This window comes from Acomys minous (genome assembly GCF_964271855.1).
Source record: "Acomys minous genome assembly, chromosome: 6".
Lineage (NCBI taxonomy): Eukaryota > Metazoa > Chordata > Mammalia > Rodentia > Muridae > Acomys > Acomys minous.
In genome coordinates, this window is record NC_140487.1 from 93,340,201 (window position 1) to 93,364,789 (window position 24,589).

General features: G+C 51.0%; 1 protein-coding gene across 2 annotated transcripts; it reads right to left on the reverse strand.

Annotated features, from left to right (window-relative positions):
* Positions 1-33: 33 nt before the first annotated feature.
* FAAH (fatty acid amide hydrolase) lies at positions 34-22,511 on the reverse strand. 2 transcript variants are annotated; one of them, XM_084784458.1, is made up of 16 exons: positions 22,130-22,511; positions 10,686-10,799; positions 8,315-8,449; positions 7,993-8,126; positions 7,690-7,896; positions 7,410-7,450; positions 7,054-7,178; positions 5,264-5,389; positions 4,722-4,819; positions 3,257-3,356; positions 2,942-2,982; positions 2,182-2,221; positions 1,647-1,755; positions 1,110-1,255; positions 769-899; positions 34-455 (listed from the first exon to the last, which is right to left on the reverse strand). In XM_084784458.1, exons 1-15 carry the CDS (start codon positions 22,322-22,324, stop codon positions 771-773), a joined length of 1,740 nt encoding a protein of 579 aa, XP_084640584.1. In that variant the 5' UTR covers positions 22,325-22,511; the 3' UTR covers positions 34-455; positions 769-770. The 2 variants fall into 2 exon arrangements, with proteins under 2 accessions (XP_084640584.1, XP_084640583.1); XM_084784457.1 differs by having other exon boundaries at positions 34-899; positions 22,130-22,509.
* Positions 22,512-24,589: the final 2,078 nt, after the last annotated feature.

The window sequence follows — 24,589 nt, forward strand, 5'->3', positions numbered from 1 at the left end:
ATGACCCTAAAAGATGTCCCATGAGGCCAGGTGTAGTGGTGCACATCTTTAATCCCAGCATTCAGGAGGCTGAGGCAAGAGGCTTTGTGAACCGAAAGCCAGCCTGGTCTACAGAGTGAGATCCTGGACAGCCAGGGCTACACAGAGAAACCCTGTCTCCACAACAAATAAACAGAAAATACTTCCTGGAGAAAGGGGGATCCGATACATGCTAGGAGAAGAGGGGCATGTTGGCACAGAGATGCAGTGTGGGAAGGATGACCAGGGGCCGGTGTCCATCAAAGCCGGGCCCAAAACAAACAAAAAAGGAAGGGCAGTCAAGTGCCATGGGCATGCCCCTGAGTCCATGTTATGGGTGATGGCACCAGGGAGGTTCTGGAGCAGAAGAGTTGACATGACTGCAGCTGGCTCTCGAGGGTCAGTCAGGTCAGCCTTCTCAGCAGGTTCCCAGCACCCTAACAGAAACACCCAGAAAATACATCAACACATTGTTTCTCGACTGCTAGTGAGCCTTGGCCCATGTCATTCCTGCTGGCTGTCATATAAAGTAGGGGATCAGGATGGAAAGGCCAGAGAGGGGAGCAAGGTCCAGACTTGGTTTGGGGCAGGGGCATGTCCTGTGCTTCCACAGGGGTCCAGGGAAGGGCAGGTGGGGCCCTCGTCCCTGTGCTGGGCGTTTCCTCACAGGTGGGAGTATCCTGAATATGGGGCTGCAGTGCAGAGCACAGGGGCCTCGGGTCCTCCAGAGCTAGGCAGGTGGTGAATGACCTTCAGGATGGCCGCTTCTCAGGGCTCATCAGCCGTTCCACCTCCCGCATGAACCGCAGACACAGCTCTTCTTGCCAAGGCAGAGCCACACACTGCACAGCCACAGGCAGGCCTACACTCTTCTTCATGGCCTGCAGGGGATACAGATGTGGGGACGGGAGAGATGAAGTGGGACCACACCCCAGGTCCATGTACTATGCTGGGGAGGGCAAGCGGCAGGCATTGGGGGCGTACTTTAAGGAAGGCTGACAAAGCCTGAGAGTGCTAGGGCTCTGTCCTCCACGGCAGCTGGGTCTGGGGGGGAGGAGGGGGCGGTGAGGTGGGGGATGGGCAGGCTTTACCTTCTTCAGTACACTGTCCCAGATATCTCCAAAGTAGCCTCTGTAGTGTTCCATCTGGGCATCGTCCTCAGAGGTCACAGTGGTGACAGGCACCACCCCGGCAGGGAAGTCTAAGCAGTTGTAGAGCACAGTGTAGCTGATGGCGCCTGGAACACAACACACTGGCTGTAGCAGTGCCAGCTGTCCTCTCTGGGTTACCTACCCTCATCCTACACACAAAACTGACGTCCGTGGCACAGCACAGGAGCCAGCAAGGCTCCCCAATACTCACTCTGTGCTTTCATCCCCCCCACCCCCCACCTGGAATGCTGTTCCTATTTCCTTGGCTTATCTAAACCCAACCTGGATTCAAACATCATCTCTGCGAACTGCAGCCTCTCGAGGAGAACTCAGTCCCTCCCCGTATCTTCCATCTCTTTAGCCAGCAAGATAGTGAGCCCCACCCAAAAGGGCAGAGAAGTGTGTTTCCCCAGAACTCCCCTGTCTCCTACCCCATAGCTCCACCGGACGCAGGACGGGAGGGGCTGTTAGCCTCACCTGTGGCCCTGCCTGCCGCCTTCAAATCCAGTGCAGGGCCCAGCATTGGGGTCAGCAGCACATCCAAGTTCATTGCTTTCCACTGGTCAATCACAGACGTGCGGTACATCTGAAGGGACACACACACACACACACACACACACACACTGACGGTGAGGTGCTCAGATAGACCCAAGGCACCCCAGGATGCTCAGTGGCCACTGAGGTGGCCCTGCTCCAAAGTTGTCTCTTGAGGGTATTGTTTCTACCACAGACAAAATACTTTCTGCCAAAGTAGAGCCACTTACTATCATGGACAAAGATAGTTCTAGAGGAAAAAAGAGGGGCGCAGGCCAGTAGCCTTGTGCTGACCCAGACCCCAAGGACAGGCACTGGACAAGTGATCATCACAGAAGGACCCAAGGCCACGGTTTCTGGAGAGGAAGGAGTAGCAGGCCACTCAAGGGCCCCAGTGGGAGTAGCGGCTAGAGAGGCCCTGCTGGAAGATGCCCTGAGCAACTGCACCCACCCCTGTTCCCCAGAGCCCAGACCCTACCTCAATCTCATGATGCAGTTCCCACAGCTTTCTGGCCGACCTGGGCAGACAGAGCGAGGTCACCAGCCATCAGGGCCACAGCCATCAGCATCAGCAACAATCACACACCCTACTCTTATCATTTCTACATCTCACTGGACCCCAGGGGAGCTCTGAGGGAGGAAATCAAGGCCCTGCTGTCCAGATGGGGGAAAAAAAAAATCCAGGCTCTCAAGGGACCCAGACTAGGTGGTGTAGTGACTTCAAAGCCGAGCCAGCACTAGACTAGGCCTGATTCCTTGTGGCTCTTGAGCTATAAGAGAGGGCAGGACTGTCAAAAAGTCCTCAGTACCTAGAGGTGAGAAGAGTGAGTCCACAGATATCATGCTGGAAATGAGGTAGCTCATATCCTACTTCTGAAGACTCGGCCACCTACCTAGCCTGCACGTAGGACCAGATCTAGACCAGATCCCTAACCGCTTTTTACCTGTTTCCCCTGGTACCCACAATTACCAACAGTGAGGCTGACTCCTTTCTGGTCTTTTCCCCCTTTGCTGCCCCCTATCTACCCAGTCCTGCTCTGCGCTCAGGCCCCCCTCGTCCTCCAGATGATCCCAGGGTCCCCACCTGATGATCAGAAGTTGACCTCCCTGCCTGGACCACCTCAACCTTAGAAGCTATTTCTCCCAGTGATTTTTTTCTGTCAAAACCATCTGGACTCAGACCAGACCAGTTGGGGAAACACAGGGGCAGGCATCGGGGGTACAGCAAACGTTCTCACCGTGGATGCATGCTGTTGAGGAAGGCAGCGATCCGAGGGAACTGCACCAGAACAGACATGGGGGGGGGGGGTGTCAGTGACTGGTCACCTATGCCACCTCCTCCATGCCCTCCCACATCCCAGGCCCAGGTCACACCCCTTTTGACAAACAGGTTTGTTAAAGAATGGGGAGGAGAGCAGTCAGGTTAGAAGAGATGAGGAGGCTTTGCCTGTCCAAACCTAGAGGCCAGAGAAGGAAGGACAGGCCAGAGACCAGGAGCTGTCAGGGGATGGGAGCCAGAGGCTGCATCTTTGCATGCCTGGTATGCTGCTCACCAGAGGCTTCAGCAGGAAGTACAACAGTCTTTTAAACCACATGGGGAGCTTCAGGATTAAGACCAGGTCCCCCAAGCAGGGATCCACAAAATCACCTTTGCTGGAAGACAAAAGGCTAGTTAAGATGCTCCGTTCCCCCCCCTTGCTCCCCCACTTCTTCCTTCTTGATGACTGCAAGCCCTGGTGACTCAGTGGTCCTGTACACATCCTTTTCACCCAATAGTTCATCCCAGGAGTTACAGGTATATAGCCCTTTCCTTGGCCTCTTTCCAATGGACACGTTTGTTTCTCCTGCTCACCGGGGTACCTGGACTCTGTCCCACCCCTAGTAGAGACCCAGAAATGCCTCCCTAGGCATTTTCGGTTTAGCACTGATGCCAGCCTACATCTCTGAATGGGGCCGCAGGACAGGCTGCCCAGGAAATTTGTTTCTCATCTGGCTCAAGAGCTCAGAGAAATGTCTTAGGAATGTCTCATTCTCAGGGCTGGACTAGGTGCCTTCCACCAACAGGCGGTGTTCAGCTGCTGGGGAATTGCTGGGGGAGGGAGACCTGGCATAGCAACATTTGGCAGGCTGGGCAGCTGACCGAGCAAGGCTGCAGGGACCAAGCTGACCTACAGTGAGACCAAGGAGCAGGTTTTATTGCCTTAGGCAGCCTGGCCGTGTCTCCAGGATGTACCTTCTCAGGCCTTTGCTCTGCAAACAGCCGGAAGAATCTAGCTGCTCTCTTGAAAGCCTCTTTCTTAAATTTATGTTTTATCTTGGGACAGGGCTTCTCTGTGTAGCCTTGGCTGTCCTGGAACTCACTCGGTAGACCAGGCTGGCCTCGAACTCACAGAGTTCACCTCTGCCTCTGCCTCCCCAGTGCTAAGTAAAGAAGTCTGCTCCATACGTCCACTCAGAGAAAGGAAAAGAGATTTGAAAAGAATAAGTGGCTCAAGAAAGACTGGTATCCAGACCCAACCCCCTTCTTCAACAAACAACAGGGAAGCCCCTGCCCTCCTGCACCCCACATGGAGCTGGGCTTAGAGGGGCCCATGATCCAGACTCTCCTTACATTGTCACTTTTCCAAAGTCCCTGTGGTGAGGTAGCTCCAGGCTCAACTTGCACAGCTAGAAGAACAGCAAGGTCCCTGCAGCTAAGGGGATGGTCACAGGGCCCAGCTGCTCACCCTGGGTCTGCACATTTAAAACTTTTTTTATTTTATTATTTTATGTGTATAAGTGTTTTGCCTGCATGTATATCTATGCACCATGTGGGAGCCTGGTGCCTGCGGAGGCAAGGAAAGGGCATCAGATTCCCCTGGAACTGGGTTTACAGACAATTGTTAAGCTGCAATGTGGGTGGTGGGAATCGAACCCAGATCATCCGGGAGAGCAGCCAGTGCTCTTAATCACCAAGCACAGCCCCTCTGGGCATCTTTTCTGATCCCACCCTGGCTCTTGAAACCCAGCAGCACTCACAAGTTCTGGAGGAAAGTGTAGCCACCGTCACTGAACAGCCCACCTGTGGAGAGGACCTCCAGGGCGTAGGGTATGTTGTTTGGCAAGAAGGGAACCAGCTGCAGGGACCAAAAGGTGTTAGGCCCACAGATAGAAAGAACCTTTGATTCCCATAACTCATATGCTGCCCCAGCACCCCTGACGATGATCTGTGTCACAACAAAGTTAGCTTTGTTGACCCATGGCCTCATGAGAAGTCTGGAGTCACACCTGAAGCTGTCTCGGAATAAGAAACCAAAACCCACTGTCCCTCAGTCTCAAGTCCCTGGGAGTCCCTAGAGAGATGTACATCACTGTTCATGGTGCTGAGGCACGCACACACAGCGCTGAGCGCAGGCTAAACCCTTCATCCACCATTTGCCCCAGAACCTCCCACCTCAGCCATCTTTATACTCATCCCACCCAGCCAAAATCCTCATCCCAAATGACTACATAACAGGGAATGACAAGGCCTGGGAGGGGCTGGCCCTGGAGAGTCCCCTGAAGGAGAGGAGATGCCATACCGTGTGGCCAGCAGCTTCAAGACTCTGCTTGGTCTCTAGCACAGCCCTCCTCATGGCTGGGCTGGGCATGGTGTAGTTGTCAGTCTCGTAGTAGCCCACGCGTAGAGGTCTAGAGCTCTTATAGACCTAGTCACAAACGTAAGAAATAGGGTTGGGGGGCTGGAAAGATGGCTCAGTGGTTAAGAGCACTGCCTGCTCTTCCAAAGGACCCGGGTTCAATTCCCAACACCCACATGGCGGCTCACAACTGTCTGTAACCCCAAGATCTGACACCCCCACACCAACGCACATAAACTAAAATTAAATAAAATATTTAAAAAAAAAAAAGAAATAGGGTTGGGCAGAAGAGAATGGCCCTGCGGGACGCTTGGACAGAGACTTTCTCCATCCACCACAGCTACAAGGTGGATCCTTCTAACATATTTTCCCCTCAGCTTCTTTGTTTGTTTTTTGTTTTATGGTTTTGTTTTCGAGACAGGGTTTCTCGTTGTAGCCTTTGCTTTCCTGGACTCGGTTTGTAGACCAGGCTGGCCTCAAACTCAGAGATCCACCTGCCTCTGCCTCCTGAATGCTGGGATTAAAGGCGTGCGCCACCCACCAAGCCTGGCTTCCCCTGAACGATTAGCCACAGATCATCGGTGTCTTCTTACAAAATGCCTTCGCAGTGACTCAGAGCAGGAACCAGGGGATTCCCTGTAGTCATAAGAGGAATCTGAGGCTAGCCAAAGACAGAAGTCCAACCATTCATCCTGGCCTCTGAGCCTGCTATCTGCTTGCCCTCACTCCCTCCTGTGAGAAACTAGTCCAGACAGGGGCCTCGTCCCCTCTCTCCCTCTCAGAGGGGACTTGGGCTATACCTGTTTGAACCTGTCTGCTAAGAGGGGAAAGCCTACTCCACACAGTCCTTCCCACCTGCCCTCACTCCTAAAAGTACTTTTGCCACTCTACTGTCTGGGGACCCTCAGGACCTTCAAGGCAGCGTCACTGAGAAAGGCAAGAGGCTTGCACGGGAGAAAGAGATGCTGAGCTGCTGGCAAGCGGAGCTTGCATCCCATGGTTGACCTGATGCACTGCTCTTCTGTCCACATCATCCACCCCCTGTGACTATTCACAGAAGCTTTGTGCATAAATCCAGATAGCTGCTATGGCTCTCCTGATTCCCTCCTTCCCCATCAGCCCCTCCATGGGTACCAAGGGCACCAGCTCACCTAAAGTGCCTCCTCTTTCTGGATTCCCGTCCCTAACTATTACACCGTGGTCCTGACCCAATCCTAGCCCACCGAAGGCAGGCCCCATCCCGCCCCTCCCCCTCTTAGATGCCAGGGAGGCGAGGATCCCCAGCTTCACGGGGTAAGCTGTTCAGTTCTGTCTTATTAATGGCCTATCCTGGTCATACTTGGGAAGCCAGCACTCCACGCTGTTCTCAAGTCATTCAGCCTACTTGCCAGGCAGCCTCTTTGCTGGGGAGATGGGGCTGGGATACTCTAAGAGATGCTGCTATTTCCTAAGGGCAAACTCAACCTGGGTCTACAGTTTCTCTCCCGAGGAGTTACTGAGCGGTCCCTAAGTAGAGGTCCTCAGCAGCACAGGGGGAAAAGCACAGAGGTTCCAAATGGAGGCAAGGGCCACCTGGTGGCCACATGTGGAATGGCAGCTGCCCCAGGCCTCCTAGTCTGACACAGGGGAATGGTTTTCAGAAGAGCCTCTGCCCAATCCTGTCCACACCACCTGGGTTCTAGAGTTCACCCCCCCCCCCACACACACACTTGCCCATTCCCACCCTCACTCACCTCCTCTCTGAAGGGCAAGGGGGGCACTGTAGGATCCAAACGGAACAGGTCCTCACACAGAAGGGCTCTCAGGCACAACGCCAGGCTCTCCACATCTCTGGCCATGGGGCCAACAGAAAGCTGCACTGGAGAGAAGAGAAAGAAGAGGCATCACTTGCACCCCCGCCTCCCAGTGAGCTCTGGGTCTGCGTAAGGGCTGGTCTATGGCACTGGAGCGAGAGCAAGAAAGGACAGTAGGAATTCAGACCTCAGTGGCCCGGCAATCAGCTACTGCCCACAGGAAAAACAGGGACGGAGGCAGAGCAAGATGACCCTCCACCCTCCAGGATGCCAAGAGTCCCACAGGCCTCACTCACCTGCCATCTGTCCATAGACACAGCCCTTCAGGCCACTCTTGCTGGTCAGAAACACAAGATGTTGGAAACAAGTGGTGGCCACCCTACACTCACTCACCCCAAGCCCAGGTCACAGCTCTAAAGTCCCATCACTGTGAGTGAGACCATGCTCAGCTGATAATACTTAGCCCCCCTCACGCACCCTCACCAGATGCTGGCCAGTGAACCCCTCCTGCAACCCAGAGAGCTTAAAGGCTGAGCCAAGGGCAGAGTCGGTGAGCTCCCTGCACCCGCGCCGTACCTGAGCCGGTTCCCGGTAGGCTTGAGGCCACAGATGCCGCAGAAGGCAGAAGGGAAGCGGATGCTGCCTCCAATATCAGTGCCTAAACCCAGAGGGGAGCCCCCAGATGCAATGAGAGCCCCCTCACCCCCTGAGGAGCCACCTGGGCTCTTGGAGGACTTCCATGGGTTTGTGGTCTGGCCAAAGAGGGGGTTACTGCAGTCAAAGCTGGAAGAAGCAGGAAAAGGTCAGCCCAGGTCACATCAACGACTGTCCCCGGTCTATTCCCACCTCAACGGTTAGGACCGACTCCTAAGGACCGACCTTAACATGGACTGGGGGACATTGGTGTGCACAAAGGGCACAGCCCCCTGCAACTTCAGCACTTGCACCACCACACAGTCACGCTCCGATGGCACTCCCTCATTCAAACTCAAGCCCAGCGTGGAGTCTTGGCCCTTTGGGGAAGAGATGGGTACCGACAAGACACCATCAGTGTCGCAGCCCAGGGACACTCCCCCCATCATCACACTGGCCAGACCAAGCCTCCAAGGCCTCTGGACCTGAGATGATCTTTAAGGTCCCCAGAGCCGGAGACAGAGACAGAGCCAGTATGGAAGGCTGAGTGAGACCAGGCAGGCTGTACCTTGTAGCCGAAGCATTCCTTGAGGCTCACGGGGACGCCATAGAGCAGGCCCTGCCGTGGGGCCTGGGACAGCTGAGTCTCACAGTCAGTCAGATAGGAGGTCACACAGTTGGTGTCCTTGTTCACGTCCCAGGCCTAGGGAAAAGGGAATGGACACAAGGCTTCCTTCCTCTGTTTTTTAACCCCCCCCCCCCCCCGCTTCTACCCTCTTAGAAACTGAGTCTCAGGGCCAGGGCAGGTACGGGAGCAAGATGCTGTCCTCAAGCCCCACAAGGAGACCATCAAGGCCGGCCCAGGGGGCCCTGCACAAACTGTTGCACTAACCAAGGACAATGCATGCAGTGAACCTAGACCTCCTGTTCAGATCTAGCCAATGGAGAGCTCATTCTCCACGGTTGTGGGGAGAGCAGGGACCACCTCTGACATGGTGCCCCCCCATTAGATCATTTCCCATTGGTGGGGAGGCCCAGTGGTCCACAGAAGAAGGGGAAGCAGGCTATCCAGATGAGACCTGATAGGCTGTGGTCACATGGTCGGGGAAGAAGTCCCCTTCTGTCAGAGGTCTAGGGGAGGGGAATAGGGTGGAAGAGAAAGGGAAGGAGGGAGGGAGGGAGAGAGACGAAGGGAGGGAATGGGAAGATACAAGTGAAGGGATAACAATCTGAATAAAGTATAATTAATTAAAAATAAAATAATAATTTTCTTATATATAAATATATAATAAAAATAAAATTAAATTAAATAAATAAATAAATAAAAGATGTTGTCATCAGAAGCACTCGGCAGAGGGTAGCTAGGAAGATGACTACCAGCCACAGCTCCCACAATTCCAAGCCATATCTCTGCCCAGGGAGATAGACAGGAGGCTGACAGAAACAGGTCTCCATGCCAGGTCATGCTGGGAGTCAGCTACACAGTTGGGCTACACCTGACCCTCGCAGGGTCCCACCTCTGCCCGGTGCCATTGGCCAAGGCCGAGCCTCCCCTTTTCCCTGGGACTCCTGAGTCACACAGATGACTGACCTCAATAAAGTAACAAGGGTTGTACCCCCCAAGAAATGCTATCCTGACAGAAGACATCTAGAACTTCCAAGCCAAGGGCCTAGGACCCCAGAGGTAAAGGAGGGGACAGCTAGTTTCAGTCTAGTCATCCCCTGCGCCTGGGAGACAATTGGAGAAAAGAGCAGGCTGTACAGCCACATTTAGAACTGCAGACCACCCCAGGCAGGAACGGAAGAGCCCACATGTAACTAAAGTGTACCCTGTGAACTGAAAGTGCAGAGGCCTTTCAGGGCCTTGTTAAGGAAGAGTCTCTCTCAGCAACTCTGGCCCTGCTGCGCTCACAGCTGCCATGCCTTCTAACACTCATTAACCCACCTCCCCCTGACACTGACACTCGCCTATCAGGGTCACGCTCGCTGTCACCATCACACTCAGAATGCACACTCTGTCTTACGCTTTTTTCTTACATATATTCCCTGAGCACTTCTTATGTGAAAGACAACGTGTTTGGCACTGTGGCTTAAAGGGAAATAGAATAATTTCTGTCAGGGCTGGAGAGATGATGGCTTTGTGGCTAAGAGTACTTGCTGGATTTCCAGAGGACGTTCATTTGGTTTCCAGCACCCACGCCAGGCGGCTCACGGTCACCTATCAGTCAAGCTCCATGGATTCCGATGCCTTCTTTTGGACTTCAAGAGCATCAGCATACATGTGGGAGCGCGCGCGCGCGCGCGCACACACACACACGCACACACATACATAGTGCCTGTCCACAGAACCCATGGGGAGCCTGAGGAGGGACAGAGCTGAGCCCTGGGGGTAGACAGGGCCAGGGAAGAGCATCGAGCACAGGAAGGTTTTACTGGCCAACATGGGATCAATGGTCTGTGAGGGACAAACCGAGGAAAGGCTGCCAATCCAAAGCAAGGCAGACCCCAAGCTCAGTGTCTCCAACCTCCCCAGGCCTTGTGTTGCTGAGGATGGAGAGCTGGACCTGAAGGCCTGAGAACAAAAAGGGCCCCGGCCAGGAGGGAAGAGAGCAGTGAAGATGAGGTGGCAATGGTGGGTGGAGGGCAGGGTAGAGGCTGGCGAGCTACAGAGGGGAGCAGACGTGGTGACCAATGAGGTGGAGGCAGAAGAGGGAAGTCTGGGCCGAAAGCCAGGTTTCTAGCTAAGACAACATGCCCAGTGTGTACACACACACACACACACACACACACACACACACACACACACACACACACACAGGCTCCTTCCCTCCCTGGTAGACCCTGGCACTGGGTTCTGCCAAAAGCCAGAGCAGGACAATTGCAGGCCAGGTTTGCCTCTCAGCCTGTGAGGAGAAGGCCAGGGCTAGTCTAGGGCTTACCTTTCCCAGGTAGGTGAAGAGCACAGCCTCCGAGGCCAGTTCTCCACTGTGTAACTTCTGCACCAGTTGGGGCAGGGGAAGTGCCAGCAGGGCCTCTGAGTCCAGGTCAGGGTTCTGTGGATGACACACTACTTCAGTGACTTTTGCCATACAGTGTCACAGTGAACAAGCTGATGCTCACTGTTGCTTGCTAATACCCTTGATAGAAGGTGCCACCTGCAGCTCCGACACTAGAAACCAGATCCAACCTAGGTAGGCTTTTGGCATGCCAGGCCAGTGCAAATGTAACCCCTGGAAGTCTGCTGGAGATGGAAAATGGTGAGGAACAGGAACACTGTTACAACGAGCATGCCTGGTTGCCAGGCACAGTATGATTGTATCTTGTTTGTTTGTTTGTTTGTTTGTTTTTGCATCCCCACCCCAATTCACATGGTTATTTTTCATTTTCTTTTCTTCTACTTCTGACAGTTTCTTACTGTTGAATAATGCATGTGGCCATGCTCCCAGCCTCCCCAATTACCTTATCTTATGCCTCCACACACACCTGCCTCCACACACACACATACACCTCTGTTGGCACTCTTCCCAGTTATCCTTGCTCTCACTTTCGTCATGGTATTTTCTAGTTGGTTGGTTGGTTGGTGTGGTGGTGGTAGTGGGTATCCAAGTCACTTACAGCTGCTGTGTGTTCATGACTGTAACAGCCACGTCGTACATGCCCAGAAGACAACATTTTACAGCGTCCGTCCCCGTCCTTTGGGTTTATTCTGTTTCGTTTGAGACAGGGTCTCACTATGTAGACCAGGATAGCCTCAAACTCGCAGAGACCTGCCTGCCTCTCCCAAGTGCTAGGATTAAAGATGTGCACTACCAAACCTGCTTGCATTTGTTTTTGTTTTTGTTTTTGTTTTTGAGAGACAGTCTCCCTTATGACCGGGATAGCCTTGAGCTTCTGAGCCCCAATAGGGGACAGGATCACAGGCTTTTCAACACCAAGCCCATGGCCTCCACGTCTTAACTCTTCCCAGCATTCCCACTGCACAGATTTAGAAACTTAAATTAAAAGGAAAGACATGCTTTGTTTAGGACCAGCAAGGTAAGGAGTGGGGCTGAAAAGATGGGCAAGTGATGGAAACCATTTGCTACTGAAGAGGACCTGGGGTTGGTTTAGTGCATGCCGGCTCACAACCACCTGTATCTACAGTTCTAGGCGATCTGATGACCTCTTTTGACCTCTGCAGGCACCAGGCGTGCATGTGGTGCGCATATACTCATGCAAGCAAAAAGCTCATAGATATGAATTGAAGTAAAAAAAATTGTATACCATACCCACCCAGCACAAGCCATCCACTGCACACAAACACTGGCAGAGAAGTGTAGTCACACAAAAAAAGGCCCCATTAAGAGGCTAAGTGTGCTTGGAGGCAGAGGCAGGCAGATCTCTGTGAGTTCAAAGACAGCCTGGTCTGCAAAGCAAGTGCAGGACAGTCAGGCCTCTTGTTACACAGACAAACTCTATCTGGGGAGAAAAAAAAAATAAAAGAGAGAGCAGGGGGTGGTGGAGGGAGGTGGAGGGGAAGAAAGAAAGAAAGAAAGAAAGAAAGAAAGAAAGAAAGAAAGAAAGAAGATGCTAAGAGTGTGGCTGAAGACCACACCCAAAGGGGGATGACTGAAACATTCATTTCCAGACAGGTATGAAGAGCCTGTTCTGTACCTGACACGGCAGCAGGAAACAGAAAGCTATGTCCACATGAGCTTGTGGGAGGCAGGGATGGAGCCAAGGCTTAATCCGCCATTGTGCTCATTTCTTTTTTGTCAAGTTGACGCAAGCTAAAGTCATCTCAGCAGTGGAATGGCCTCTATCAGATTAGCCGTGGGCATGTCTGTGGAGTATTTTCTTTATTTCTTTTTTTTTTTTACATATACATTTATATTATTACACACACACATATATAATAAACTACCTACAGCAAAAAGAACCACAAAACAATCAGGGATTATATAAATGTCACATTCATAGTGTTTTGCCTATTTGTATTTGGCAACCTCAGAGAAAACATCTTTCCTATCTTGGTGACTCTAAAATTCTGAATCTAGCCGGCGTGGTGGCACACACCTTTAATCCCAGCACTTGGGAGGCAGAGGCAGGCAGATCACTGTGAGTTCGAGGCCAGCCTGGTCTACAAAGTGAGTCTAGGACAGCCAAGGCTACACAGATAAACCCTGTCTCAAAAATCAAAAAAGAAAAAGAAATAGAAAATCAGTATTTATCATATCCCCCTCAACTTAAAACATCTATCTAGGGGGCTGGAGAGATGGCTCAGTGGTTAAGAGCACTGTCTGCTCTTCCAAAGGTCCTGAGTTCAATTCCCAGCAACCACATGGTGGCTCACAACCATCTTTAATGTGATCTGATGCCCTCTTCTGGCCTGCAGATGCAGACAGAGCCCTGTACACATAATAAATAAATAAACCTTTTTTTAAAAAAAAAATCTATTTAGACCTAAAAACATCTTAACCCCTAAACAACTAAGCTTCATTTTAAGACTAAACTATCTGGTCTTCAAGCCCATCAGAAACTTGAGAAAGATTAAAATTAATTTACCTAAGTGGAGCCGGACGTGGTGGCGCACGCCTTTAATCCCAGCACTCGGGAGGCAGAGGCAGGCGGATCGCTGTGAGTTCGAGGCCAGCCTGGTCTACAAAGCAAGTCCAGGACAGTCAAGGCTACACAGAGAGACCCTGTCTCAAAAATCCAAAAAAAAAAATTTTACCTAAGTGAAGGTTAGCAGCTAAGTACAGGTTAGCAGCTTCCAAAGTGGGGGGGGGGGGGGGGCGGGGGAGAAGAACAGTGACAGAGACATTTTGCTTGCTGAACAGTCAGGGAGCATTTTCTTAATTAATGATCGTAGGCAGTGCCACCCATGGACAGGTGGCCCTTGGTGCTTATAAGAAAGCCAGGGGGATAGCCAGGCGTGGTGGCGCACACCTTTAATCCCCGCACTTGGGAGGCAGGGAAGGCGGATAGCTGTGAGTTCAAGGTCAGCCTGGTCTACAAAGCGAGTCCAGGACAGCCAAGGCTACACAGGGAAACCCTGTCCCTGGAAAAACAAAAACAAACAAAAAACTAACAGGGTGTGGTGGAAAGTGGTACCTGGCCAGGGGAGGGAAGAATTGCTCTCAGGGAGGAGTGTCCTTAGCCACAGCTAGTTGCCTGACAACCAAGGCTCCCTGGGGGCCCTGAGGTCAGCTCTACCTGTAAACACCCACCTGGGGCCTCCTCAAGGGTATTAGACAGATTAGTGAATTACACTGAATCACTGCCCCACTGCTCCGCCTACCCTTCCTGCTCCTGCAGGAGAGAGCCACTAAATACTTAACTGTGTCTTCCTCCATGTACCGCTGAGGTCTTCAGAGGTGTTAGACCACACAACCCTGTCTTCAGGTTCTCCCAGGGCCCTTTTGTTATACGCCCATTTAGCCAGTCAGCAAACACACGCAAAGGACTGTGTGAGAGGTCACGCATGGAGAACCGAATGAGAGGGCAAGGTTCCTGCCCTCAGAAAAATCAACCCACACAAGCAAGTAAACAAGCCACGGGTAGGCAGCTTGTGTAAGGTGACACTGCAGATAAACGGCCTTGGTGGAAATGAGAGGATTCCGTAGATGGACGGGCGGGTCTACCGGATGGGGTGACATGTTAGCCACGGTCTGAAGGTGGGCAAGGGGAGAGACAAGGCCTCCTCCAGGTTCCTCGGACGCTGTCTTCCCTCCCTGTCGTTTCTGACTCCCTTCAGGTGTTCCACCCATCCCACTCCGCCCGGTTGGCTGTTCATGGGGAGACTCCTGTCCTTCCTCCTGCAATCACCAGCGCCCACACTTACAATATGGCTCCACCTCGGGATGTCCCAGGACCCTCAATCAGGCAAGTCTGCAGCCATGCCCAGGTGACCGGTGACTAAGCACCCGTCTCGGCTCCTTTCTCTGTCTCTCCACCGCATCTACTCGGTCATCAAGCCCTTTAAGTGGCCCTGGAAACTGGCCATATTCCTCCCCTCTACCGAGACCCTCATCTAGTGTTACCCTTTGCTCCCCAAATTACTGCCGTGCCCAAGCCTTTGCCCCTGTGAGCTGGCCTTCCTGCTAGGCCTATAAAAGGGAGAAGTCCCACCTGGCCTTTTCCCCTTAAAATGTCTGCACACCAAGTTGGCCTCAAACGTACAGAGTTCCACCTGCCTCTGCCTCCGGGGGGTTAATACAAGCTACACAGAAGAAAAATGTGGATCCACGATCTCTTTCCAATATACCAGATAACTCTAATATATATTATGTTATATATTATACGTTATATAAATATTATATATAAATGTAACATATATGTTTAAGTATCTAGGGGGCTGTAGAGATGACTCAGAGGTTAAGAGCATACTGCTCTTGCAGAGGACCCAGGCTTGACTCCTAGCACCCATGGCCTGTAACTCCAGATCCTCTGGCCTTCATGGGCACTGCACACATGCACGTATACCCCATACAGACACACAGTCACACATAATTAAAAATAATAACAAATAATAATAATAAAAGGGAGGTGGGGACAGGGAGATTCCTGGACCTCGCTGGCCAGTTGGTCTTGCTGAACTGTGATCTCCAGGTCCAAGGAGAGACTCTATCTCAAAAAGTAAGTCAGACAATGGTAGAGAAAACCATCTGACATCTGGGCTCCACACACAGGAACACACATGTATACAAATACACATGAAAGCAAGTACAGCACACACACACACCAAGGATATAAAAAGTGAGCATTTGTCCACTCTGCCAGGACCTTGTTCTGAAAAGAAAACCAGAGTTAACAGTTTCTGACGGCCGGCGCAGTGGCGTGCACTTTTAATCCCAGCACTCGGAGGCAGAGGCAGGCAGATCACGGTGAGTTCGAGGCCAGCCTAGTCTACAAAGTGAGTCCAGTCAGGACAGCCAAGGCTATACAGAGAAACCCTATCTCGAAAAACCAACCAACCAAACGAACAAACAAAAAAACAGTTTCTGATGAACAAGACAAAAGAGTATGTGAAAAACCCACACTATTGCTGTCCATATTTGTTTTTTTTTCCACAAAGCAATCATACTGTATAAAGAACTATTTCTTGCCTCTCCCTTCCAACAATGAACACAAATCGTGCTTCATATTTTTTCTGAGCATGGAAGATTATGCTTGTAATACCAGCACTTGGGAGGTGGAGGCAGGAGGATTATCATGAGTCTTGAGTCCAGCCTGGGCTACAAGTGAGCTGTTGGCCACCCAGAGCTATAATGTCTCTATCTCAAAAAACAAAACAAACAACAACAAAGTAAAATAAAGGTCTAAGAATATATCTATGTTGGTAAAATGGTTTCCTAATGCTCACACAGTACCAGGGTTGGTTCCCAGAATATATAATACCAGCCATGGTAGGAAATACCTTCAATCCCAGAACTAGGAAGACAAGCCGGGCGTGGTGGCGCATGCCTTTAATCCCAGCACTCGGGAGGCAGAGGGCAGGCTGATCTCTGTGAGTTCGAGGCCAGCCTGGTCTACAGAGTGAGTTCAAGACAGCCAAGAAAACTAGAGAAATCCTGTCTCGAAAAAACAAACCAAACCAAAACAGAACAACAACAACAATAAAAACAAAAACAACAACAAAAAACAGAACTAGGAAGGCAGAGGCAGAGAGAGCTCTGAGTATGAGGCCAGCCTGGCCTACACAGCAAGTGCCAGGACTGCCAGGTCTACAAAGAAAAACCCTGTCCCAAAAGCAAACAAACAAACAAACATCCCTAAAACTAAACCAACCAAACAAAAACAGACATGGTGGAAGCCAGAGGACCATAAGAGCATCCGTAATATATATAGTGTGTCCAAAGTCAGCCTGGAATACATGAGACCCTGGAATACACTATCTCTTCAGTGTTTTGTTTTTTAAATGACTGAACAGAGAGCAAAAAAAGCCAAAATCCGCATAGTACCTCTCCCCCGCCCCCGAGCACTTACCACTGGCAGCTTGCCTGCACCTCTACCCTCCTTGCTAAAGATACCTGCGGAACCCCTCCCTGCACATGACACTTACAAGCCATCAACAGCCCCCAACCCCACCTCCACCCCGGTGATCTGAATAGGAACGGTCCCCACCGACTCATAGGTTTGAATGTTTGGTCACCAGGGAGTGGCACTATCAGATGCTGTGGCCTTGTTAGGGTAGATGTGGCTTTGTTGGAGGAACTGTGTCACTGGAGGTGGGCTTTGAGGTTTCAGATGTTCAAGCCAGGCCCAACGTCTCTGTCTTCTTGCCGCCTGCCAATCCTAGGGCTCCGTCACTACGGCTGTCTGTGCACAGACATGCTTCCTGCCGTGACAATGACGGTCTAAACCTCTGAACCTGTTAAGCCAGCCCCAATCAAATCTTTCCTTTATAAGAGCTGCCGGGCCGTGGTGGCGCACGCCTTTAACCCCAGCACTCTGGAGGCAGAGGCAGGCGGATCTCTGAGTTTGAGACCGGCCTGGTCTACAGAGTGAGTTCCAGGACAGCCAAGGGCTACACAGAGAAACCCTGTCCAGAAAAACAAAAACAGTAACAAAAAAGGAGTTGCCATGGTCATGGTGTCTCCTCACAGCAACACAAAGCCGGACTAAGACAACCCCGACTCTCGCTCCCATTTCAGTTCTGTCCTGGGTTTTCCCTATTGACAGTTGATGACACAGTTGCTAAGAGCTACTTTTAAATGTTCAGCTAGCATCAGGCAATTGAGACACACCAAAGGAAGTCTGCCCCCCAGAGAGGCAGGTCTGTGAACATTAGGGAGCTTGGTTTTGCATGCGGTACAGAGGGTCAGGGACTGATAACCTCCAGCTAACTGTATGGCCACCCAGTATGGAGACATTCCTCAAGAGGAAGCTACTGGACCTATCTTTAAGCACTGCCCCTCTTCCAACCGTTTCTTGTGTCTCCTGAGCCATCTACTGTGCCAACTTAGATTCTTGGGTGGTCTCCTTTTCTCTCGTGGCTTTTCTCTCTTTTGTTCTATTTCAAGGTGTCTCCTCCTCCGCTTGCTCACAACGACGGTGAAGATACTCTCAACGGTGCAACCATGTTTTCAACTCATCAGTGGAATCATTTCAAAGAAGAATGCAAGGGAGACTCGGGGGACGGAGCCCGGTGGCTCTGGCGAAGGGAGTCATCTGTAGGATCGGTGAGCTTTTACCAAGAGAATGCATGAGATGATGCAACACGTGCAAGGGCCTTGGGACAGGAACCATATGCAGGTGGGGGAAACAGAGGAAAGGCTGCTGCTGCTAAGCCCGCATTGGTCAACAGTAACAAGTAATACGCCTCTCCCTAGAGTGGCTTCAGAGCCTGGAGAAGAGACCCATTGTGCTAACCACTGTGACTCATGTCCTCCTTGGTATCTTGCTTGTGTCTACCTTGGCGTGAAGTTGACTTTGTGTAGCGTCATCAGAGGCACTAAACTGCTTTGTCCTCCCAGCATGCTGGCTCCTATCTCCCCAGGTACCATCTGTTATTCAGGGATGGGCTGAGAAAGCATTAGGAGAGACGCTTGGGAACCAGCCCCAGGTGGTACCTCTCTCTTCCCCCCAAGGAAGCCAGAGCCCAGTAGGAAGGTTCTGTGGGGTGAAGAAGGGAAGGGGCTGAACCCAAAGCTGGGCTGATTTTTACACCAAACTCCTCCCTCCTAACCCCTCCCCCTCCCACAAGGTCTAGTCAGGTATGGCGGGCCACACCGGAAGTCCCAGATACTCGAATGGCTGGAGTGGGAGGGTCTCCTGAGCTGGTCTCTAACCCAGCCCGGACTGCAAGACACAAAGAGAGGCGGTGGGAAAGTAAATGATAATATGAATATGGACGTCTTCTCTGTTTGCTAAAAAGCACAGGGAAAGATGGGTGCAGTAGCACACCTCGCCAGCACTTGGGAGGCTGAAGCAGGACTTCAAATGCATGCTGGGCTACTCTGAGTTCAAAGCCAAGCTGGGAAGCATGGGACACCCCCCCCACCCCCCCACCCCCCACCCCACCCCCCGTCTAAAACACAAAGAGGAAGCAAGCAAAAAAACGATCCCAGAGGCGCCTTTGGCTTCCAGCCCCTGCAAGCCCTAAGGTAGTTTCCCTTCCTGAAAAAGCTGAAGTTTGGTGTTTGGGACTAGGCGTTGGCTCCAGGGAGATATGCAAACAGCAGTGTGTATTTTTAGAGCCAAAACTTCTGCCCCAAGACATTCTTTTTGAAGAGGCTCTTGCCTGGCGGTGGTGGTGCACACCTTCGTTCCCAGCCGGCACTCAGGAGGCAGAGGCAGGAGGATCTCTGTGAGTTCAAGGTCAGCCTGGTCTACAGATGGAGTTCCAGGGCAGCCAGAGCTACACAGAGAAACCGTGTCTCAAACAAAACAAAACAAAAACAAAAACAAAGAAAGAGAGAGAGAGAGAATTAAGTCTTCAGCTCTGTCAGAGACTGAAGGGCAATTACTTTAGAAGGAATGGGGGAGGGTTGGGGTGGGGGGGTATGCAGGAAGAGCCAGCCTTCTCCCAGCCCCCCAGCCCTCGCAGCCTTATGGCTGAGAATATTCCTTATGGCTGGGAATATTCCTTCCAGTAAGCAGGGACTGTGGGCAGACTCCTGCGCCTGCTCGCCAAGCTGCGCTGAAGAACCTGAGGGGAGCAGCCAAGGCTCCCCAGACCTAACCCAAGGCTCATCGTGAGGGTCCTAAGCGAAACCCACCAGAGACGAAACGCAGAACCTGTGCTTGAGAAGAGGAGGTGGCCGGTGGGGGATCAGAACCTCCCGACCTAGGAGTCGGCTCTAAACACTGACTGATGGCAGGCTTTTCAAACAGCTTGGGGAGCAGAGGCTGGAATCAGATACACTTTTATTTCAATACACAAATAAGGGTATTTCCAATTCATCGGTATGGAATTTTGTACATTCATGCAAAATAAGTTTAATTTTGATACATTGGTATAGAATTCAAATTTAAAGCCGGGCATGGTGGCACACACCTTTAATCCCAGCACTCGGGAGGCAAAGGCAGGTGGATCACTATGAGTTCGAGGCCAGCCTGGTCTACAAAAGCAAGTCCAGAACAGCCAAGGCTACACAGACAGACTCTGTCTAGAAAAACCAAAAAGAAAAACAAAAACAAAAAAGAATTCAAATTCTTCACATAGATTATATCTGTTTCTACTCTAATATGAAGTATTGTACCCATACAATTCAATTATGATATAAGGTTTACTCCCTATACTTTGAAAGTGGTATTGCAAGCTGTTTAGGATAATTAGATAATAATACTAATTAGATAATAATAAAAAGATGATGAGCAGCAAAGAACCTCCTTATGGAGTTGGCTTCAAATGTGGCAAACCAGCCTCTGCGCAAAGCGTTCTCGTTTTGGCCACAGATATAATTCTGCCTAAAAATGGGCAGCTTGGATGCAGGCAGAGTCGATGGCCAAACTCTGCCAAGACAGGGTAAGCAAGTCTTCAGTAGTTTCTGCCTCACAACTATGTCTGTCAGATATATTGGGTCCTAGGGCTGAAGATGATGCTCCAACACTATAGAGAGTTTTGGGTGACTGTTTAGGCAGAGAACTGTCTCTGTCATTTTTTTTTTTTTTCATTTTGGAAGCTGCTAACCTACACTTCCTGAGCCGGGCGTGGTGGCACACGCCTTTAATCCCAGCACTTGGGAGGCAGAGGCAGGCGGATCGCTGTGAGTTCGAGGCCAGCCTGGTCTACAAAGCAAGTCCAGGACAGCCAAGGCTACACAGAGAAACCCTGTCTCAAAAAAAAAAACAAAAACCTACACTTCCTGTTTACTCAGGTAATTAATTTTATTCCTTCTCAAATCTCTGATGCAGTTGAAGACTAGATAGTTTAGTTTTACAATTAAGCTTAGTTATTTAGGGGTTAAGATGTTTTTAGGTCTAGATAGATGTTTTAAGTTGCTAGAGATGAGATAGGATAGATATTAATTTACATTCAGAATTTTAGAGTCACCAACATAAAGATGTTTTCTCCAAGGCTACCAAATACAAATAGGCAAAACACTATAAATGTGACATTTATATAATTTTTTATTGTTTCACAGTTCTTCCTGCTGTATGTAGTTTACTATATATGTGTGTGTAATTATATAAATGAATATGTAAAAAAAAGAAAATAAAAAAGACATAAGATATACCCTGGACTTAATGATGGTAAGGAGTAAAGTTAAAGTATTACAGCCAGCCATAGTTTTGCGAGCACTCCAGGACCACAGCTGGGTATCCAAAGGTCAGTCCTAATTTCTCTCCACTGTTGTGAGCCAAGTTCCACAAGGCACACTTCATGCAGTCCTTGCTCGAAAATTACTCACTACAACTGAACACCTGAAAATGCAATTTTCTTTGATCCTCCCTGATACTGACCCAGAAACACCTTTGTGATTCCAGCTGTGCTCACTGCACATGCCTCTTCTGTCCTCCAGCCCCACAGGCTGTTCTACATTAAGAGTTCTACATTTGGGCTTCTAACTGGGGTGCGTGTTTCATACAACAGAAGGAAAAAGCCCCTCTTGCAGACACTTTTTTTTTTCCTTCCCACAAACTCTTTTTCTCACACTCCCAAAACTACACACTGAAATGTCCAGGGTGGTATGGAGACAAATGAAACTTGTTGGCCGGTCATCCAGAGAAGCAGCCAGAACGGTGCTCAAAGACCCTGCCCGTGGGCGGCAGAAAGTCGGAAGACAACATCCCAGAGAAGCTTGCCCACTAACTCCCTGTGCACATACGTAGGCGTCTATTTCCACTCCTCGAGTTTGTTTGTTTGTTTGTTTGTTTGTTTTCGAGACAAGGTTTCTGTGTGTAGCCTTGGTCGTCTTGAACTCATTTTGTAGACCAGGTTGGCCTCGAACTTACAGAATTCCACCGGCGTCTGCCGTCCAACTGCTTGGGATTAAAGGCGTGGTCACCACGCCTGACTTACACCCCTCTCTTAAGATCCCTCTGCACAAATTAACGAACATGAACTTTAAACTCTCTGGGCGCCCTGCTCCATCTATGTTTTCACTCCATGATTCCAAAGTCCTAAACCCTAGTGTATTCTGTTGGTTCTTACGCTAACGTTTTTGGGGGTTTTGTTTGGTTTGGTTTGGTAGCGTTTTGATTGTCGGCAAATCGAGGTTCCCTACTACGGGGTAAAGCTCCTCTTTGACCCACTACAGCGCCCTGCCTCCACCACCTGTCCTGCCCCTTTCTTTTCCGTTTCTCCTCTGCGCTGCACCTGGCGCGGAAAGAGTACCAGATGCATTAGCTCGCGGAGGGGGGGTCGGCCTTCTGGCCTCCAGGCGGCTGAAAGTGTTGCCTTGCCCACGCCGTGCTTCCCACGCCAGCCCACCCAAGCCCGGGAGCCCTCCTTCACCTGCAGCCGGAAACGCTGCACCGCCTTCTCCATGGTCTCCAGGCCGGCTCGCTGCCTCCGCCGCGCCCTGGCCGCCGCGCCTCGGGCCGTCCGGCGCCCGGTCCATCGCAGGACCACCGCCGCCGCCAACAAGCAGCAGCCTAGGGCAACCCCAGAGCCTCCAGACAGCGCGGTCCACACTGGGCTCATCACCATGATTTCCTGCAGCGGACTGCTACCAAGAGGAATCAGCACGCGCAACCCAACAGCTCGGCTGCAAAACCCGGCCTGGATCTCCGGCGATTCCGCTGGAGGGAGGGGCAGGCGCAGTCGCGGGCCCGCGGGGAGCGCGCCGTTGCCGGGCAGCAGAAAAAGCTAGCTGCTCCAACCGTCAAGGTCAAGCCTGGCCGCCTGCTGGCCTCGTTCCCGGCGACCCGGCCTTTTGAGGCAGGCGGAGCATCTGAGCTCCGCGTGGGCGCCCTCTGAAGCACCAGGACGGGTGGTTTCCTTGACCTGGCCCCTGGCTGCATGTCTGCCCTGCGCACGCCACCGCTCAAACTTCCACCGGGAAAACCAAGCCAGACCCCCTAGAACAGGCCGGCCTGAGCAGACCGGGTGCAGAGGAACTTATTAACCTCTCCAGCATCTCAGCAGCATCTTTCCCAGGGAGCCAAGCGTTGTTGGCGTCCTGCACAGCCTGACGTCCATTTCACCTGGGCTCAGGGCTAGCCCTCTGGACGCAGGAAGTTCTGAGGCGTCCACCAGGTGGCCTCTCCTCCAGCCACCAGACCTTGAGTCTCTGGGCGTCATGTCTTTTTCCTCATCCACTTTAGACAGGTAACAACAGCAACTTCGTCTGAAACAGAGTCCTCTCCCCGGGGACCTAGTGCTCATCACTGGGGGGCCATAAAATAGTGCCATGCACACCCTAATTCTGGCTAGATTGCTCTCACAGGATTTTATGTGATTCATTTCATTTATCCCCCTAGAAATCTGTGAGAAAGACATTTCTATATTTTACTAGCGAGGTAACTTGAAGACAAGAGTTGTTAAATGACTTTTTTGAGTCACACTGGTGACTAAGTGAAGATCCAAACTTAAGTCTTACTCAAAGCGGGTGCTTTAACCATGAAGCGGTACTGCCGCTGCTGCCTCGGGGATGAGGCACTGTGGGGTGAGAGTAGGGTATCTCGGAAGTCTAAATAAAAATTGAGTCCCTGGGTGTCTTTACCTCCGAATCTTATGGGGGTGGTAATTATGTGTATCTTAGAAGACTGTTGTTAGAGCCTGAGAGGTTCTCTCATTAAAGTTCCTGTCCCCTGTCATAAACTAAGCCTAAATCTTTTTTTTTTTTTTTTAAAGACTAGGCTGACCTCAGACTTAAAGAGATGTGCCTGTCTCTTCCTCTCCTCTGAGTGCTGGGATTAAAGTCGTGAGCAAACACTGTGGCTTTTGTTTCTTTTTGTTGTAAAGGAAACCTACATTGTTACTGTTCTTGTTTTCAGAGTAATTTAGCTGGGTGTGCTGGTGCATGCCTGCAATCTCCCCAGGAATATAGATTGAGAGACTGGTCATTTCCCAGGCCCAGTGGCCACGTTTGTTGTCCTTTGTGTTTGCTGTAACATGGCTTCTTTAAGCACTAAATTCCCTGGGGACATATTAAATTGGATTTACTTTACAGGGGAGGGGTGCTAAGAGTGGATTTGGAGGCCTAAACCGCATTCTCTGGGCTGGTCACATCTCATATAAAGGACCCGGTGGGTGCCCCCTTCGGATACACTCCACTTTCTCAGATTCTGTGATTCAGTCTTTCCACTGAACCCTGCTACCAAATGACAGTGCACGAAGACACTCATACACATAAAATACGTGAATAATTTCTGTTTGCTTGTTTTTTGTCAAGACGGGATTCCTCTGTCTTACCTTGGCAATCCTAGGCTTGCTTTGTAGACCAGGCTGGCTTCCAACCCACAGTGATCCACCTGCCTCTGCCTCCCGAGTGCTGGGATTAAAGGCGTGCAAAAGAGAGTCCTACTGAGAGATATTTTCTGGTCTGAGAGACTCACGCTCACATTCAGGAACCCTAATTCTACTGTTTTATCATGACTCAAATCACACTGACCTCTTCTGCTCCTTTGCTTCACTGTGAGATAGGAATAATAAATAAATCACTGAGCTTTATGAACAGTAAACCAGTTAGTTCAAGGAAGGAGGTTGCAACAGCTTTTTGGCCAGTGATAAGGATTTGAAGAATCTTATCTCCTTCCTTTAAACGTCCCTGTGATGCAATCATGTTTGGGAGTGTGATTACTCCATGCAAGCTGGAGCAGGAAGCCTGAAGTGGAAGAGGTTCAGGTGACTGAGGAGAGGGTTCCAAGGCTGTCTGCCTCAGAGGGAAGCTGTGCCGACAGACAATAGCACACCATTGTGGAAGCCAGAACAGCGTGTCCCTTGTGCCCTCTTCCTACAACACAATGGATC

Coding starts and splice junctions, on each gene's coding strand:
- FAAH (XM_084784458.1), bottom strand. CDS start 22,324: ATGGTGATGAGCCCAGTGTGGACCGCGCTGTCTGGAGGCTCTGGGGTT. Junction 2,983..3,256: donor ACTTCCTGCTGAAGCCTCTG/GTGAGCAGCATA, acceptor GTTCTGGTGCAG/TTCCCTCGGATCGCTGCCTT. Junction 1,756..2,181: donor AACTGCATCATGAGATTGAG/GTAGGGTCTGGG, acceptor GTGTCCCTTCAG/ATGTACCGCACGTCTGTGAT.